Source organism: Erpetoichthys calabaricus, chromosome 1 (genome assembly GCF_900747795.2).
Source record: "Erpetoichthys calabaricus chromosome 1, fErpCal1.3, whole genome shotgun sequence".
Classification (NCBI taxonomy): domain Eukaryota; kingdom Metazoa; phylum Chordata; class Cladistia; order Polypteriformes; family Polypteridae; genus Erpetoichthys; species Erpetoichthys calabaricus.
Genome location: NC_041394.2, coordinates 144,718,260 through 144,733,017, shown reverse-complemented (window position 1 = coordinate 144,733,017; position 14,758 = coordinate 144,718,260). Strand labels below are relative to the sequence as shown.

Here is a 14,758-nt window from a genome sequence, read left to right as displayed (position 1 = left end):
AGATGAGGTGGCTCGGGCATCTGATCAGGATGCCTCCTGGATGCCTCCCTGGTGAGATGTTCCGGGCACGTCTAACCGGGAGGAGGCCCCGGGGAAGACCCAGGACACGCTGGAAGGACTATGTCTCTCGACTGGCTTGGGAACGCCTTGGGATTCTCCCGGAAGAGCTAGAAGAAGTGGCCGGGGAGAGGGAAGTCTGGGCATCTCTGCTCAAGCTGCTGCCCCCGCGACCCAACCTCGGATAAGCGGGAGACAATGGATGGAAGGATGGATGGATGGACTAGTAAGCCTTTCACATTTTCTACCTAACTGACTGACCAAATAGCCATTCCTGACTTTGAAATAGGGAAATCAGAATGTAGGGAGGCACTAGAATCATAAGATGTTAGTGTATTTATAGTATGATTTCCATTAAAAAAAAATATTGTATATTTTAACTATATTAAGCTTGTAAACAAAGGCTTCACAATGGAAGTAATTGGTACTGCAGCCTCACAAGTCCAAATGTCTGGGATGAAACCTCAGCATCAAGTTTGCATGTTAATTCTCTTTATTTCAGCTTCCTGACTTACAATAATGCTATGTAGATTAGGCCGATTTATGATTTTTATCTGTCCTTATAGCAATAAATGTATGTGTCCTATGATGAAAAGGCACTGCCTTCTGGAAGGTTAAGTTCTAGCAAAACAGCCCTCTATTGCAGAGATATTTAACTCTAGTCCTGGAGGTTAGCAGTGGTTGTAGGTTTTCATTCCAACCAGTTTTGGAATTGGAAGACAGGTCTGGCACATGATTAAACTTGATCTTTAATAATACAGTTTGTTAGTTCTTTAAGTCTTCCAAGACTAATCTTTATCATATTGTAGATTTTTTGTTTTCTGAGAACATTACCCGTATGTTTTGGGGTCCAGAACAATTTTGTAACTCTTGATCTTTCTCTTTATTTCAAAATATTGTATTAACACTGATACTTCATGATGCATGTACACAGATTTAAATGGAAGCACATTAGCTGGAGAGCTGGGAGTCAAATGCACATTATTATTATTTGATGGATGGTTAAAGAAACAGGCAATAATTAAAATCCTAATGCAGGTGTTTAAAACAATAACAGGAAATTAATGGTTCTGATTGAAACAAATGAAGCTAAACTAAATAAAAAGTATAAAAAAACAATATTGTAGTAGTAAATAAATGAGTTCTAATTAACAATGCACACACCCACTCTCACACAAGTTCAATTTAAAATTACCAATTAATTTAACATGCACATATCTGAGGGAGAAGGTGGGGGAATCCATTCAGACATAAGGAGAACAAGCAAATTCAACACAGACAGCACCTGGGCACAGAATTTGAATCCAGGGGCAGCAGCACTGGCTACTGTACCGCCATGCAGCCTTTATAAAGTTGTGCACATAGTCAATATAGTTAAAAACTGTTAAAAATGGTCATCAATTTACAGAAAAAGAAAAAAGCAAAAATCAAGTAATATACTGTACATGCACTGCAAATATAAGCCTACAAACAAACCTGCTAATACCATCTGCATACATTATGTTTTGGGGATGTATTTCAGAAGCAGGGAATGGCAATCCCATCAAGATATGAGGGCATGTGAATGATGCACAAAAAAATATCGTATAAAACTGAAAGGTGTAGATGAATTAGGAAACTAATATAAACTCTGGATACAAGAGAACTGGTTAACATGGCAGCTCATTATTTTAGCATTTGTTTGTTGCTCTCTCGGACTGAGCACATGAATGAGGTTAACTTTCTTTCCATGTGGATTAACTTTATTTCCTGCGTTTCCCCTAAACAATTCACAGAATGTATAAATTAATCAGACTAATTCTGATTAAGGTATGCCACAGAGATAGAGTGGTTAGCACTGCTGCTTAAAATAATCTGTGCCCTGGTTTCAATGCCAAGCTTGGCTACGGTGTCTGAACTTTCAACCTGAATATGCATAAGTTTTCCTTCCACATTATCAGAGACCTTCTTGACAGGTTGACTGGTGATACCACATTAGAATTATGTGCATAATTGAGGTCCATGACAAACTACCTTGTACAGGGTGCTCCCCTTTTACCCAATGTGCCTGTTAGTAATAGAAATGTAGTATTTAAAAGTCTATAGTAGAGTTTTAAACTTTCAAGTATCACCATGTAAATATAAACAGCCGGGATGCACCTAAATTTTTGGCCACTAAAAATGTTTTCCAAAACTAGCAAAACAAAATAAAAATGTATATATATTCTGTATTGACCCAAATGAGTAAAAAACAGAATTTGTGGCCGAAAATGAGACTGTTTCCTTTGCTCTCTTGCATTGGTTATGGATGACGTTTTCTAATAATACCTCCCGTTTTAGGGAATGAATAGTATATAACATGACACTGCATTATGAAGTGTTGACACCATCTTTAGAGGTTTTGACTAAAAGGAAGGAAGAAGTAAAAAAAGATGGAAAAACAGAAGAATCATATTAGGACAACTTAACGGTCGCACTGCAATGCTATTTAAACAAGCTGAACTTAATAAACAATATGAATCTACATGACCTTCCAGCCAGGGAATGAACAAAGAATCCCAACGACATAACTTTACTCATATATTTTTAACTGTTTTATTATGGTTTTTTTTTTTCCTCGATTTAACTAATTTCAGTTTTTTCTAAATATGTCCTCTCTGAAATGACTGACTTGAATAATAAAATGACTTAAGGATTTTGCAGTTCTACTATTCAGTTTCACAAACTGAATGTTAAACTGACTTAAGTACTTATGCAATGGCACACAGCCAAAAAGTGCAAAAAAAAAATAATAATTGGAATATATGAGGTATTCGGCATTGGGCTCAGTCTCAGCCCTTTCTAAAATTTGGATTTGGCATTAGACAATAATTTTTATTTCATTAAATCATTAATAAACTGTCTACCAAAACTATTCATACTGTTTAATGGTTTTTCAAATATTGCTGAATTACATGTGAAACTTAAATCTTGTGTATTTTGTTGTGTTTACACTGTACAGGACTGTAACCAAAGAATGCAAAGGGGACACAATGAACTCTGCATTACACTACATTTTATAATAATGTCTTATATTACAATAATACTGCAGTCCTTTAGTAACATGTAACAGCTTTTGTGTTTTTTGATTAGTTGTATGCTATGAAGCTCAATTTCATTCCATAAACATTCAGAAGTGGCAATAGGTACACAACACCAAATTATTGTTATAAATATAATGAATACAAACTCTATTGGTCATTGAAAGTGTCTAATTTATGCTACACAAAAAGCATAGTTTACAGATATCCTTTGTTATAGAAGAGTTTCAAGCTTCAACTCACCAAATAGCAAGGGTTCCCAAGTTTAGTCCAGGGCCCAGCTGTTCAAAAGTAATCCAATGGGATTTGGGATAACAGATTGAACAGCCCATTTTCAAGATTCAATCCAAAGGGAAAAGAGGGATTCTGGAATCAGATCAGATCACCTAATCCAATCTCAGTTTTAATCAGGATCAAACAGTCTTTTGTGTTGTTCAAAAGTTTGTGTATGAATTGGGACACATTTGATCCCAAAAATCAGGATAATCCTGATCCCAACACAGAGGTGGATTCAGTGTGGATTTCTGGCACACAAAATAAAACTTGAAAATTGATCAAAAAAGCTATGTTTGCAGGTGGTGTATACATCTATTTATATTTTGTACAATTGTTGAACTAGGACAGTGACAATGTAAATAAAGTAGGGAATAAGACATGAAGCCTTTTGGTATAGTCAAAGGAAAAAAAATCCCTGTGAAATATCAGTACTCAAACAAAATCTCAAAGCTCAAAAAGCTCTACTGTCCATTGGATTTTAATGAAAATGACAATTACTATTACTCAAGTCATTAGTCAGAAGTAATGTCTTACAATTGCATCCCTGATCACACGTCCAGTCTAGCCCTCATTTGGAGCGAACATTGGAGGTTGCTCTGGTTGCACTTCATCAGGCTCAGGTCCATCATATATGTCATCAAGAGGAACATTACGCCTGGTGGCAATGTTATGCAAGACAATACAGGCTAGTATTATATTGCATGCCACCTTGGGTTCCACCCGCAAGTAGTTAAGGCATGCAAAGCGCCTCTTCAGGACTTCATTTAAGCGCTCAATTGCGCATCTTGTTTTGCAATGTGCAGAGTTGAAGCCTGCCTGCTCAGGTGTGTTTGCAACTGGAAAAGGGGTCATCAGCCATGGTAGGAGTGGATAAGCACTGTCTCCCAATATTATGCCATTTGGTCGGTTGGACTGGAGCTTTCTGTATAGTGCTCTCTCCCTCAGGATACGTGCATCATGGGCAGACCCTGGCCACTTGACAACACAGTTTGTGATGATGAGGTCAGCGTTGGCCACAAGTTGGACATTGATGCTGTGCCTCCCTTTTCGGTTCACATACTGCCACTCCCTTTCATGAGGCACTTGAATGTGCACACGAGTATAAATCAATAACACCAATAGTATTAGGCGTGTTCCCCAAAAGAAAGAAACTTCGCTTAGTTTGCGCCATCTGGTCATCCTTGGGAAATGAAACAAATTCATTGACCAGACTGGCCAATTCAACTGAGACAGCTTTCACCACATTACTAACAGTTGATTTGTCTACTCCCATATTGTCACCAACAACCTGGTAGAAAGTCCCAGAGGCATAAAAGCGCAGTGCAATTAAGCACTGTTCCTCCACAGACAGAGCATGACTGCTTTTGGTTTTGTGCTGTAACTTTGGCCTGACAAGGTTTGCAATGTACCTGATATCATCCCTCCCAAAGCAAAAACGGGCATACAGTTCCTCTGTAGTGTATTGCGCAAGTGGTTTGGCACGCTCAGCATACATTCTTTCACGATATTTTCTCCTTCCCAACCTGTGGTAGCGATGAACAACACCTGCCATGCCAATGCCTCTGTAAACCTATGACCGAGGTGTTTAAGAAATTGGTGATTTTATTTGGTCACATACCAATTAAGCAACAACAAGCTGACTGGTTTGTCATGTGTTGAATTACCCCAATTAAGCACAGGGCCTATAAAATCAGTGTTAGCTACACAAAAGAGACGGAACCATGGACTCAAAAGGGCCTAATTTCACAGTGGCAGAAAAACATGCACTGTTGGAGGGTGTTAGGTGCCATTATTCCTCCATAGTAGGACACTTCAGTTCATTAAAGGGGAGAGTAGTGACCAAGAAATGCAAACAGAACATTTGGGAGGACATCACCAAGAATGTGAATGCTATAGGGGTTGGTCAGAAAAGGACCACAAAACAATATTAAGATGGAAGAACCTTAAAGCCAAGGCAATAAAGGACCTTGCTGAGGCCAAAAACCCCATAACGGGTAACAAAGCCTTTTAAGAGGGGCGAGTATACTGACATTGTCCTTGACATTATTGGTGGTGACAAATCAGAAGCTCTGCAAGGAATTGATGGTGTTGAAGTCGATGGTGAGCCCACAGTTACAGAGGAGGGTGGGCCTGGTCCTCCTAATGAAGAGGAAATATTTGTCCTCAATCTCAGTCAAGTGGTTGAGGAAGAAGGTGGATCCTCACAGATAAAGTTTCTGTGACAACAGCTGGCTCTAAAAAGAAAGTGTAAGCATTCTCCAAACTTGGATGGTGACGCATATGAGGTGCTTCTTACAAGAGAAACTGAAAGAGCAGAAGTGCAGATTCTTCTGGCAAAGGAACAACTCCTCCTTACCCGACTACAACAAACTAAAGTCAGAATGGAAATTCAACTCCTAAAAGCAGAAATTGAAAGAGCTGGTCTCTGTACCAATGAGGAACTGTAAATGTTCCTTATTTTGTTGACTATTGGACTTTTTGTTTTACAATTATATACAGTGCATCCGGAAAGTATTCACAGTGCATCACTTTTTCCAAATTTTGTTATGTTACAGCTTATTCCAAAATGGATTAAATTCATTTTTTCCTCAGAATTCTACACACAACACCCCATACTGACAACGTGGAAAAAGTTTACTTGAAATTTTTGCAAATTTATTAAAAATAAAAAAATTGAGAAAGCACAAGTATTCACAGCCTTTGCCATGAAGCTCAAAATTGAGTTCAGGTGCATGCTGTTTCCCCTGATCATCCTTGAGATGTTTCTGCAGCTTAACTGGAGTCCTCCTGTGGTAAATTCAGTTGATTGGACATGATTTGGAAAGGCACACACCTGTCTATATAAGGTCCCACAGTTGACAGTTCATGTCAGAGCACAAACCAAGCATGGAATTGTCTATAGACCTCCGAGACAGGATTGCCTCGAGGCACAAATCTGGGGAAGGTTACAGAAAAATTTCTGCTGCTTTGAAAGTCCCAATGAGCACAGTGGCCTCCATCATCCGTAAGTGGAAGAAGTTCGAAACCACCAGGACTCTTCCTAGAGCTGGCCGGCCATCTAAACTGAGCGATCAGGAGAGAAGGGCCTTAGTCAGGGAGGTGACCAAGAACCCAATGGTCACTCTGACAGAGCTCCAGAGGTCCTCTGTGGAAAAAGAAGAACATTCCAGAAGGACAACCATCTCTGCAGCAATCCACCAAATCAGGCCTGTATGGTAGAGTGGCCAGACGGAAGCCACACCTTAGTAAAAGGCACATGGCAGCCCGCCTGGAGTTTGCCAAAAGGCACCTGAAGGACTCTCAGACCATGAGAAAGAAAATTCTCTGGTCTGATGAGACAATGATTGAACTCTTTGGTGTGAATGCCAGGGCCAGGTGTCACGTTTGGAGGAAACTAGGCACCACTCATCACCAGGCCAATACCATCCCTACAGTGAAGCATGGTGATGGCAGCATCATGCTGTGGGGATGTTTTTCAGCGGCAGGGACTGGGAGTCTAGTCAGGATAAAGGGAAAGATGACTGCAGCAATGTACAGAGACATCCTGGATGAAAACCTGCTCTAGAGCACTCTTGACCTCAGACTGGGGCGATGGTTCATCTTTCAGCAGGACAATGACCCTAAGCACACAGCCAAGATATCAAAGGAGTGGCTTCAGGACAACTCTGTGAATGTCCTTGAGTGGCCCAGCCAGAGCCCAGACTTGAATCTGATTGAACATCTCTGGAGAGATCTTAAAATGGCTGTGCACCGAGGCTTCCCATCCAACCTGATGGAGCTTGAGAGGTGCTGCAAAGAGGAATGGGCAAAACTGGCCAAGGATAGGTGTGCCAAGCTTGTGGCATCATATTCAAAAAGACTATAATTGCTGCCAAAGGTGCATTGACAAAGTATTGAGCAAAGGCTGTGAATACTTATGTACATGTGATTTCTCAGTTTTTTTATTTTTAATAAGTTTGCAAAAACCTCAAGTAAACTTTTTTCACATTGTCATTATGGGGTGTTGTGTGTAGAATTCTAAGGAAAAAAATGAATTTAATCCATTTTGGAATAAGGCTGTAACATAACAAAATGTGGAAAAAGTGATGCGCTGTGAATACTTTCCGGATGCACTGTACAAATAACCACAGTGCATATGTGGGGAAATATTTTATTCTTTCAGTCATTCATTCATTCATTTATTCTTGTGAGATTGAAATGGATCTGGCTGCTTATAAATAAAATGGAAAAATATTTGTTTATTATTGTGTTTTCTGTTTCTTTCAAGTAACACACATGATGGCTATTTGGCTACTGGTATTTTTGGTCCGCCTGTTGTTCTTTACATAGCCAGTAGGCTACACTGTGGGTTCCATTTAAAGCTCTAGTAAACCGGATTTGGTAATCCTGAATATTCTGTATCTGGATAACAGTGATCCAATAAAGTGTTGCTTTGAAAAACCAGCATGAAAGTAAAATGAATTACCAGATCCTGGATAGCAAAACAAGGGATTTCAAAATCCAGATCATTTTTATCCCTATTAAATAGTTTGAACAACTGGGCCCTGGAGTACCAATCTGAGCACAGGTTTCACAAATCAGTAGGTCATTCTTGTTGTTTAGCTAGCCTTTGTTTTTGTCCTATTCTGCATTCAGAAACATTCCCTAGTATAAAACTTGCATTAAGAAGAAATTAGTTTTCTCTGAAACAATTTTAAACACTTAACTTTCTTTTAGCATTTTTATTTCAATTCACCTGTGGAGTTTGCTCTTTAAATTGTACTCGCATACTGCCAGCTAGTGATGAGTTGGCCAGACACAGGCACAAATGAGACAATGTTAAAGCAGAGCCACTACTTTAATGTTACACTTGTGTTGCAGCACTATGTAAATAGGTTACTACATATTAGGGGTGGGCGGTATGACCAAATTTCTATATCACGGTATTTTTCTAAATTATCCCAGTTTCACAGTATTCAACAGTATTTTTTTCCCATGCTGTTGTTAACCACATTTTCCATTGCAGTTACTGGCTAAGAATAACCTATTCCACTGTCAAATGCATTGTACATTGTAATGTGCGCACAAGTATTAATACAGGTTTGCATGGCCCCATAAAGTGATAGTTTTCAAGGGGGTGGCACTAATGAAGAGAAGGAATCACATTGCATGACAGATGCAGTCAAAATATAGAACCTTTTTATTGAACAAATTTTGCAAAAACTTAAACTATAATTTTGACAACATATTTTCAACCATCCAAAGAGGCATTTAGACTTAGTAAAATATCCAGAAGTGCTTGTCAAAAGTTGTATTGCACTGAACATGTCTTAGAAAAGGAATAAATAGTAAATATTTTTTGTAAAACAACTACACTTTCTGTTAATGTTAACCATCTCTGTCAACTTACATGTTAAAGTGACTTTTTAAACAACTTTACCATCATTAAACTGCATAATATTTAAACTAATAAATAATAACAATAAAATAATAGTATTATTACTGATAGTTGCACTATTACTTCAAGGTTTCAAGCCCAGGTGCATTACACAGTATTCACCAAATTAAAATAAAATAAAATAAAAAATGCAATCTTAGTGATGACATCTTTACCAACTGAACCATCATGTAGGCAAACTGCATTAATATGGACCTTGCTTCAAGCTAAGCTATATGCATAAATAATAAAACTAAAACTTGCATTTATAATGCTATTTGTGGTATAGCGCTACAGAATCGTATTAGGGCCACGGTGAAGAAAAAAATACGGACACGGGGAAGAAAAAATCAAACTATATGTCGAGAATAAAGTCGACATTTCCACTTTATTCTCATAGTTTACTTTATAATTAAAGTAGAATGTCGTAAACTAAACTTCATCCTAAAATCATTGTTTAATTTACTAGATTTTCTCAAACCCCGTCATAAGTTAATGTAGCACATTTAATGCTTTGTGTTAAGTGTTCCCCGACCCAGTTGTTAATCACTACGCTTCTTAAACGGACTTCTCCCGCACTAAGAGGAGATAGCGATCACCGCACAGAATCCATTCACTTCATGATATTCCTGCTCTCTGAAAATTTAGAATGCTAAGATAAATACTTGATATCATTTTCATAATGAAATGCATTAAAGCAGGTATTAAACATGCACGGTAGTGAGGCGGTAGTACTGCTCCCTCGCAGTAAGGGGTCCCCAGGCGTATGTTCAGTTTAGAGAACTTTATGGCAGGTGTGACGAGGCTCCAAAAAACTGGATGTATGAATGGCTATCGCACAGGTTTAACTTAAATATTGTGTAAATGTTGGGTTTGTGATCTGGTGGTCGGAAACACTAACACAGAATTCAATGGATGTTCTTCTGAGCAGGCTTTCTTTATTCCACGCGTGCTGTCTCTATCTGACGTACCAAAACCACAATTCCTATCTTTCATTTTTCTTTCTCCACATAACCAATCACCACACGATAAACGTCTTTGTGAAATTAAAACTAGTTATAAAGTTAGCCCACGGAGTGTTCAGAACTTTAAAAATATCTTCGTTATACATGTTTAATTATGCCATCTATTCAGGGTGGCGCCCATCCCTGAACGAGTCGCCAGCACATCGCAGGGTGAATACGAGCAAAACATACATTAGCAGGGTCAATATAGCATAACAACACCCCACATTCTACGTGACTTCGAAAGGAAACTGAAGTAAACCCACCAGAAAAACATGCAAATGCAAGGCAGGGTACACCCGAGACACCCTTGCTACAAGACAGCAGTGCAACCTCCACGCCGCAGTGCCCCCACATGATTAATACCTGCTTTAATGCATTTCACCATGAAAATTATATCAAGTATTTATCTTAGCATTCTAAACGTTCAGAGAGCAGGAATATCATGAAGTGAATGTATTCTGTGCGGCGATCGCTGCCAGGGCCTCCTCTTAGTGCAAGAGGAAGTCAGTTTAAGAAGCTCGGGGAACACTTAAAGCATTTAATGTGCTATATAACTTATGACGGGGTTTGAGAAAATCCAGTAAATTAAATATTCATTTTACGATGAAGTTCAGTTTACGATGTTCTACTTTAATGACAAAGTACAAGAATAAAGTCAACATGTCGACTTTAATCTTGACATAAGCGTCGAGATTAAAGTCAACATGTCGTCACACTATTACACAGTACCCAGGTACATTACACTGTATTGAAAACAAATAAAACAAGTACAACTTGGCTTGCAGTATTATCCAGTAGTATAGAAACAGTATTTACACATCTGACCTTTTAAAACTAAAGTATCTCCAGGCGACGGACGTGACTCCTTTTTTTTGGCAAAAGTTCTTCTGTTTATCATGTTCAACTTTACTTTTAGTTCAGTTTCGGAATGCTCTCTGTCCATTTTCACCGCGCGCCATACCTATGCTACCGCCCACTATTTGGTGGTGTAGCAGTGAAAAAGAGCCCTAGTGCAACAAATCTGTGTTTAGCAGTGTAGCAGTGAAAAAGGTCCCCACTTGAACAGTTTCCCGCTGCGCCACATTCCGAACGTCGTTTAGGCAATTTAAACCGGTGTTGCGGTATAAGAAAAATCCATATCATAAAAAAAATAAAAAACGGTTTTCAGTATGAACCGGTATACCGCCCAGCACTACTACATATCCCAGCAGCCTCGCCAGTATTACACTATTGGACTGCTCAGAGGGTAAAGGGGCTGCTGAGAGGAAGATCGAGCCCACTAGCTCGATCTTTAAAAAGAGAACTGGCAAGATAGGTATAGGATAGCTATCGTTTGTCTATTAAAACGCTGTTCTCACTTATTTGGATTACCAGTTTACTATCTTGGATTACTGTTCCTGTCTGGATGTATGGTCTGTCTCATGCCTGCCTGTTGCCGGGAGTTTGTTCAGATTGGATGTGTCTTCTTTAGAGGAAGTGCTCCCAATCACCTCATCAGGACACCGGTAGGACAAACTTTACATTGCTTTCAGTGTACCGTTCACAGGATTTTCCACTCGCTATGCATTACTTCTGCTACATTAGACTGTGTTTTGCACATTATTGTTAGGGTTTATTGTTGCTGAGCTGTGTTATCACCGTCAGGTATCCGAGGAGGGCATTTTGCAAAGGTGTCCGTTTTTGCATGTTATTTTCATTCATTTGATTAATATGTTTCATTGTTATTTACTAAACTTCTGTGTCTCCGTAAGTGAAGGTGTGCGTGCAGGGTCAAAGCTTGGTATGTTCCTGGAGTCCCCACCATAATGAAAATCACTGTGCTTCCAATGGTATGAATGTTAGGGGCACCATGACCGCTACACGTGTGCTAATTTGTAATAAAAGGCTTAACTAAGTGGTCCTAAAATACAGTACAGTGCTGTGTGTGACATTAGTTATTGATGTTCTTGCTTTTAAAGATTTTACTCTTGTTTTTCGATCGATTAATTAACTCAAATGTGAATTTTATACTAAAGTAGTTACTTCCCTTTAGTACTCGGTGCCATTTGAACCCATGCCTACACTGCTCATCACTAATCACCTGTATTTCAAGACAATTTTGGGAGTATACTCCACAGGAAAAGGTCAATTAAAAAGAATATAGTAACATTAAAAGATAAGGCATATTTTTAAATTTTGTTTACATGCAAATATACTAGTACATATTTCTGATTGCAAAATAAGAGAAAAGACTAAACAATTAGATCATTTAGAAGTAAAACAACCATTTATTTGTGAAACTGGTTTGAATGGAAACTGGCAGTTACAGTGGTACCTTTGGACTGAACTTTGCAATCTTAGCCCTAGAGGTCGCTAATCCATTTTTGTGAAAGGAAGAAACATACAGCATTGAAGATGACCATCTTAACAGTATCACCTTCATCACAGTTTCAAATCTAAGTCCGATTACTGTCTGTGTGGAGTTTTAAACTCTTCCTCCGTTCTCCCTGTATGATCCACATTTCACTCAAATCTCAGACACATAAGGGACAGGTTAATTATCACAGAATGCGTGTTAATGCACCCTGCGATTTATTTGTGTTTGCTCCCACTCTTTTATCTAATGCTGCCAAGACAAGCTTTGATCTTTCGATTTAAAAAACGTTTTATAACGGAAGGATGAAAGTGTTAAAAATAGGACAGTCCAGTCATACACCAACAAGAAATTCTCTGATGGAGAACAAGTTAAATAACCAAAAGGGAGAGCAAAACGCAAAATAGTCAAGAAAAGTAGAAACAGAAATGCGCTTCTTGTAGTTTGTAAATAAGACGGATTTATTTATTGAAAAGAATCTAAACTGTCTTGTGGTGCATTGTGCTGGAAGAACAGAGTGCACACCCTGTTTAGAAGCAAGCTTAAAAAAAGGAAGAGAGAAATAAAACACCCAACAAATGATGGCGCAAATATGCTTGTGTGTTAATTCATTCTTGTTTAACTCGTAGGACATTCATTTTAAATACCATCATCGATCCAGTTTTATTTATACTACTTTTCCGATGTTCCTTAGCTTTGCAGTAAGGAGACTGTGGAAGATTGTGGGTTCGCTTCCCGGTTCCTCCCTGTGTGGATAGCGCTTTGAGTACTGAGAAAAGCGCTATACTGTATAAATGTATTATTATTATTATTATTATTGTTATTAACCTCGTCTCCAGCAGGTTTCTGTGATTGCGTTGGTACAGCGCCATGACAAAGAACAATTTGCAGACGGAGAAACTTTTCTCTAGCTCAAATCATACCTAAAGATTCTAAATTTGTCAGTTCCATTTGAAATCTACTATCCCTGTAACTTTTGTGTTTTTTTAAACTGCCGATATGTAACAAGAGTTACTCTGCTGGGCTGTATATTAAATTTAAACAGGAAACTTCTCTGGTGAGTGTTGTCGTTTTATATTCCAAACCAACGTCCATACAAAAATGATACCTAACTTTGCTTTGCTCTCTACCACATTACAAATGCCGAACGCCTCCCTTACCTTTCTTAACAGGTGGCAGCGAACCTTTGAACAGCTTCCCTCCTGAAGACATGCGCTTCATATCTTGTAAGTCCAGAAACTCCGGATCGTTATCCTCCAAGTCGCTATCATCTTCCCCATCCGACAAGGACTCCGACTTCTCATCATCCCGCCTGGGCAGAATGTATCCTTCTACCGTACAATTCACCATATTTACTTGCCCGCCACCGTTCAAAGCAAAACCTTTGCTTTCCTCGATGACATCACAAAAACATTGAGGAGAGCCGTGAGCAGAAAGGAAAGTGTCCTCGAGAATCGGAGGCTGGCTGGTGTCGTTGCGCCCCCTGGTGACTTGGAGTTTGATATACTGTAAATGGCACATACGCGTTCTTTCGCATTTTTCATACAGTTACTGACTAGTTAAATTTAAAGCAGTAGAGTGTTGTACCGTGTTAGCAATAGACTGATACAGGAGAAAGTTGGGTGAAATTACACCTTTTATTGGCTAACTAAATAGATTACAAATGCAAGCCTTCGAGGCAGCTAAGGCCCCTTCATCGGCTGCCTCGAAGTCTTGCATTTGTAATCTATTTAGTTAGCCAATAAAAGGTGTCATTTCACCCTACTTTCTCCTAGTTAAATTTAAGAATGAGAAATTTCACATGTTGAAAATTGTGTTTATCAATAAATAGAAGTGAGACCTCTAACTATCCTTTTCGGACCCACTGAAAGATTGTTTAAAACGCAGTTCTGTCTAAGAACTGAGTAGCTTTACATTTTAAATGAAATAGGTACCCGACCGTACCTTTTTTCCACTAGATCCGAATTGCCAATTAGCATGACTTCGGGTTTATTGCAGTCAAATTTTAAAGAGTTGTATTCCATGCAGTTTTTAATTTCACTGAGGAAAGTTGTAAACTGGACAAACACGGAAGAACTTTCGCTCCTAACACTGAAACAGATCCAAGTGTCATAAACGTTAAAATGATAATCTAGTTTTAAGCTACGACCGATATGGCCAAGTGGAAGCATTCAGACACAGAAGAGCCGATGACAGAGCCCTCCTTCGTGTGACTGGCGCTGAGCTTGACTTGCTGTTGCAGAGACTAACGTCACCTGTTTGATTGAATATGTTTTGATACTTGTGCTAAAAACAGATTAGAATTATTAACGTTTGTTAATTTTAATTGTTCACTTTCCTTTAAAATTATTGCTCACTTTTGTTTGAATTCAACCTTTTCCGTTTTCTTTTTGTGCACAGAGTTAACTGATCTATTTAAATGGTTGATTGTTTTTTTCTTTTAAGTGTCTTTCTGATTTAATGTGTTAATTGATAATGGGTTGATGTTAGATTAGTGCGATAGACAATAACTGGGAGGATGGGCGCACAGTAGTGATGGGAAAATGAAGCCTCGTGAAGCTTTGAGGCTTTCTTTCTATTTGTGCCGAAA

The 14,758-nt window shown here is 38.7% G+C and overlaps 1 protein-coding gene across 1 annotated transcript in view; it reads right to left on the bottom strand.

The window, feature by feature from the left end:
• helb (helicase (DNA) B) overlaps positions 1–13,595 on the bottom strand; it is an 82,622-nt gene extending 69,027 nt beyond the window's left edge. Inside the window, exon 1 of the mRNA XM_028806935.2 lies at positions 13,329–13,595. Within this exon, the coding sequence (XP_028662768.1) occupies positions 13,329–13,518 (190 nt within the window). The 5' untranslated portion in view covers positions 13,519–13,595. The remainder of the gene's footprint in view (positions 1–13,328) is intronic.
• Between the last annotated feature and the right edge of the window lie 1,163 nt (positions 13,596–14,758).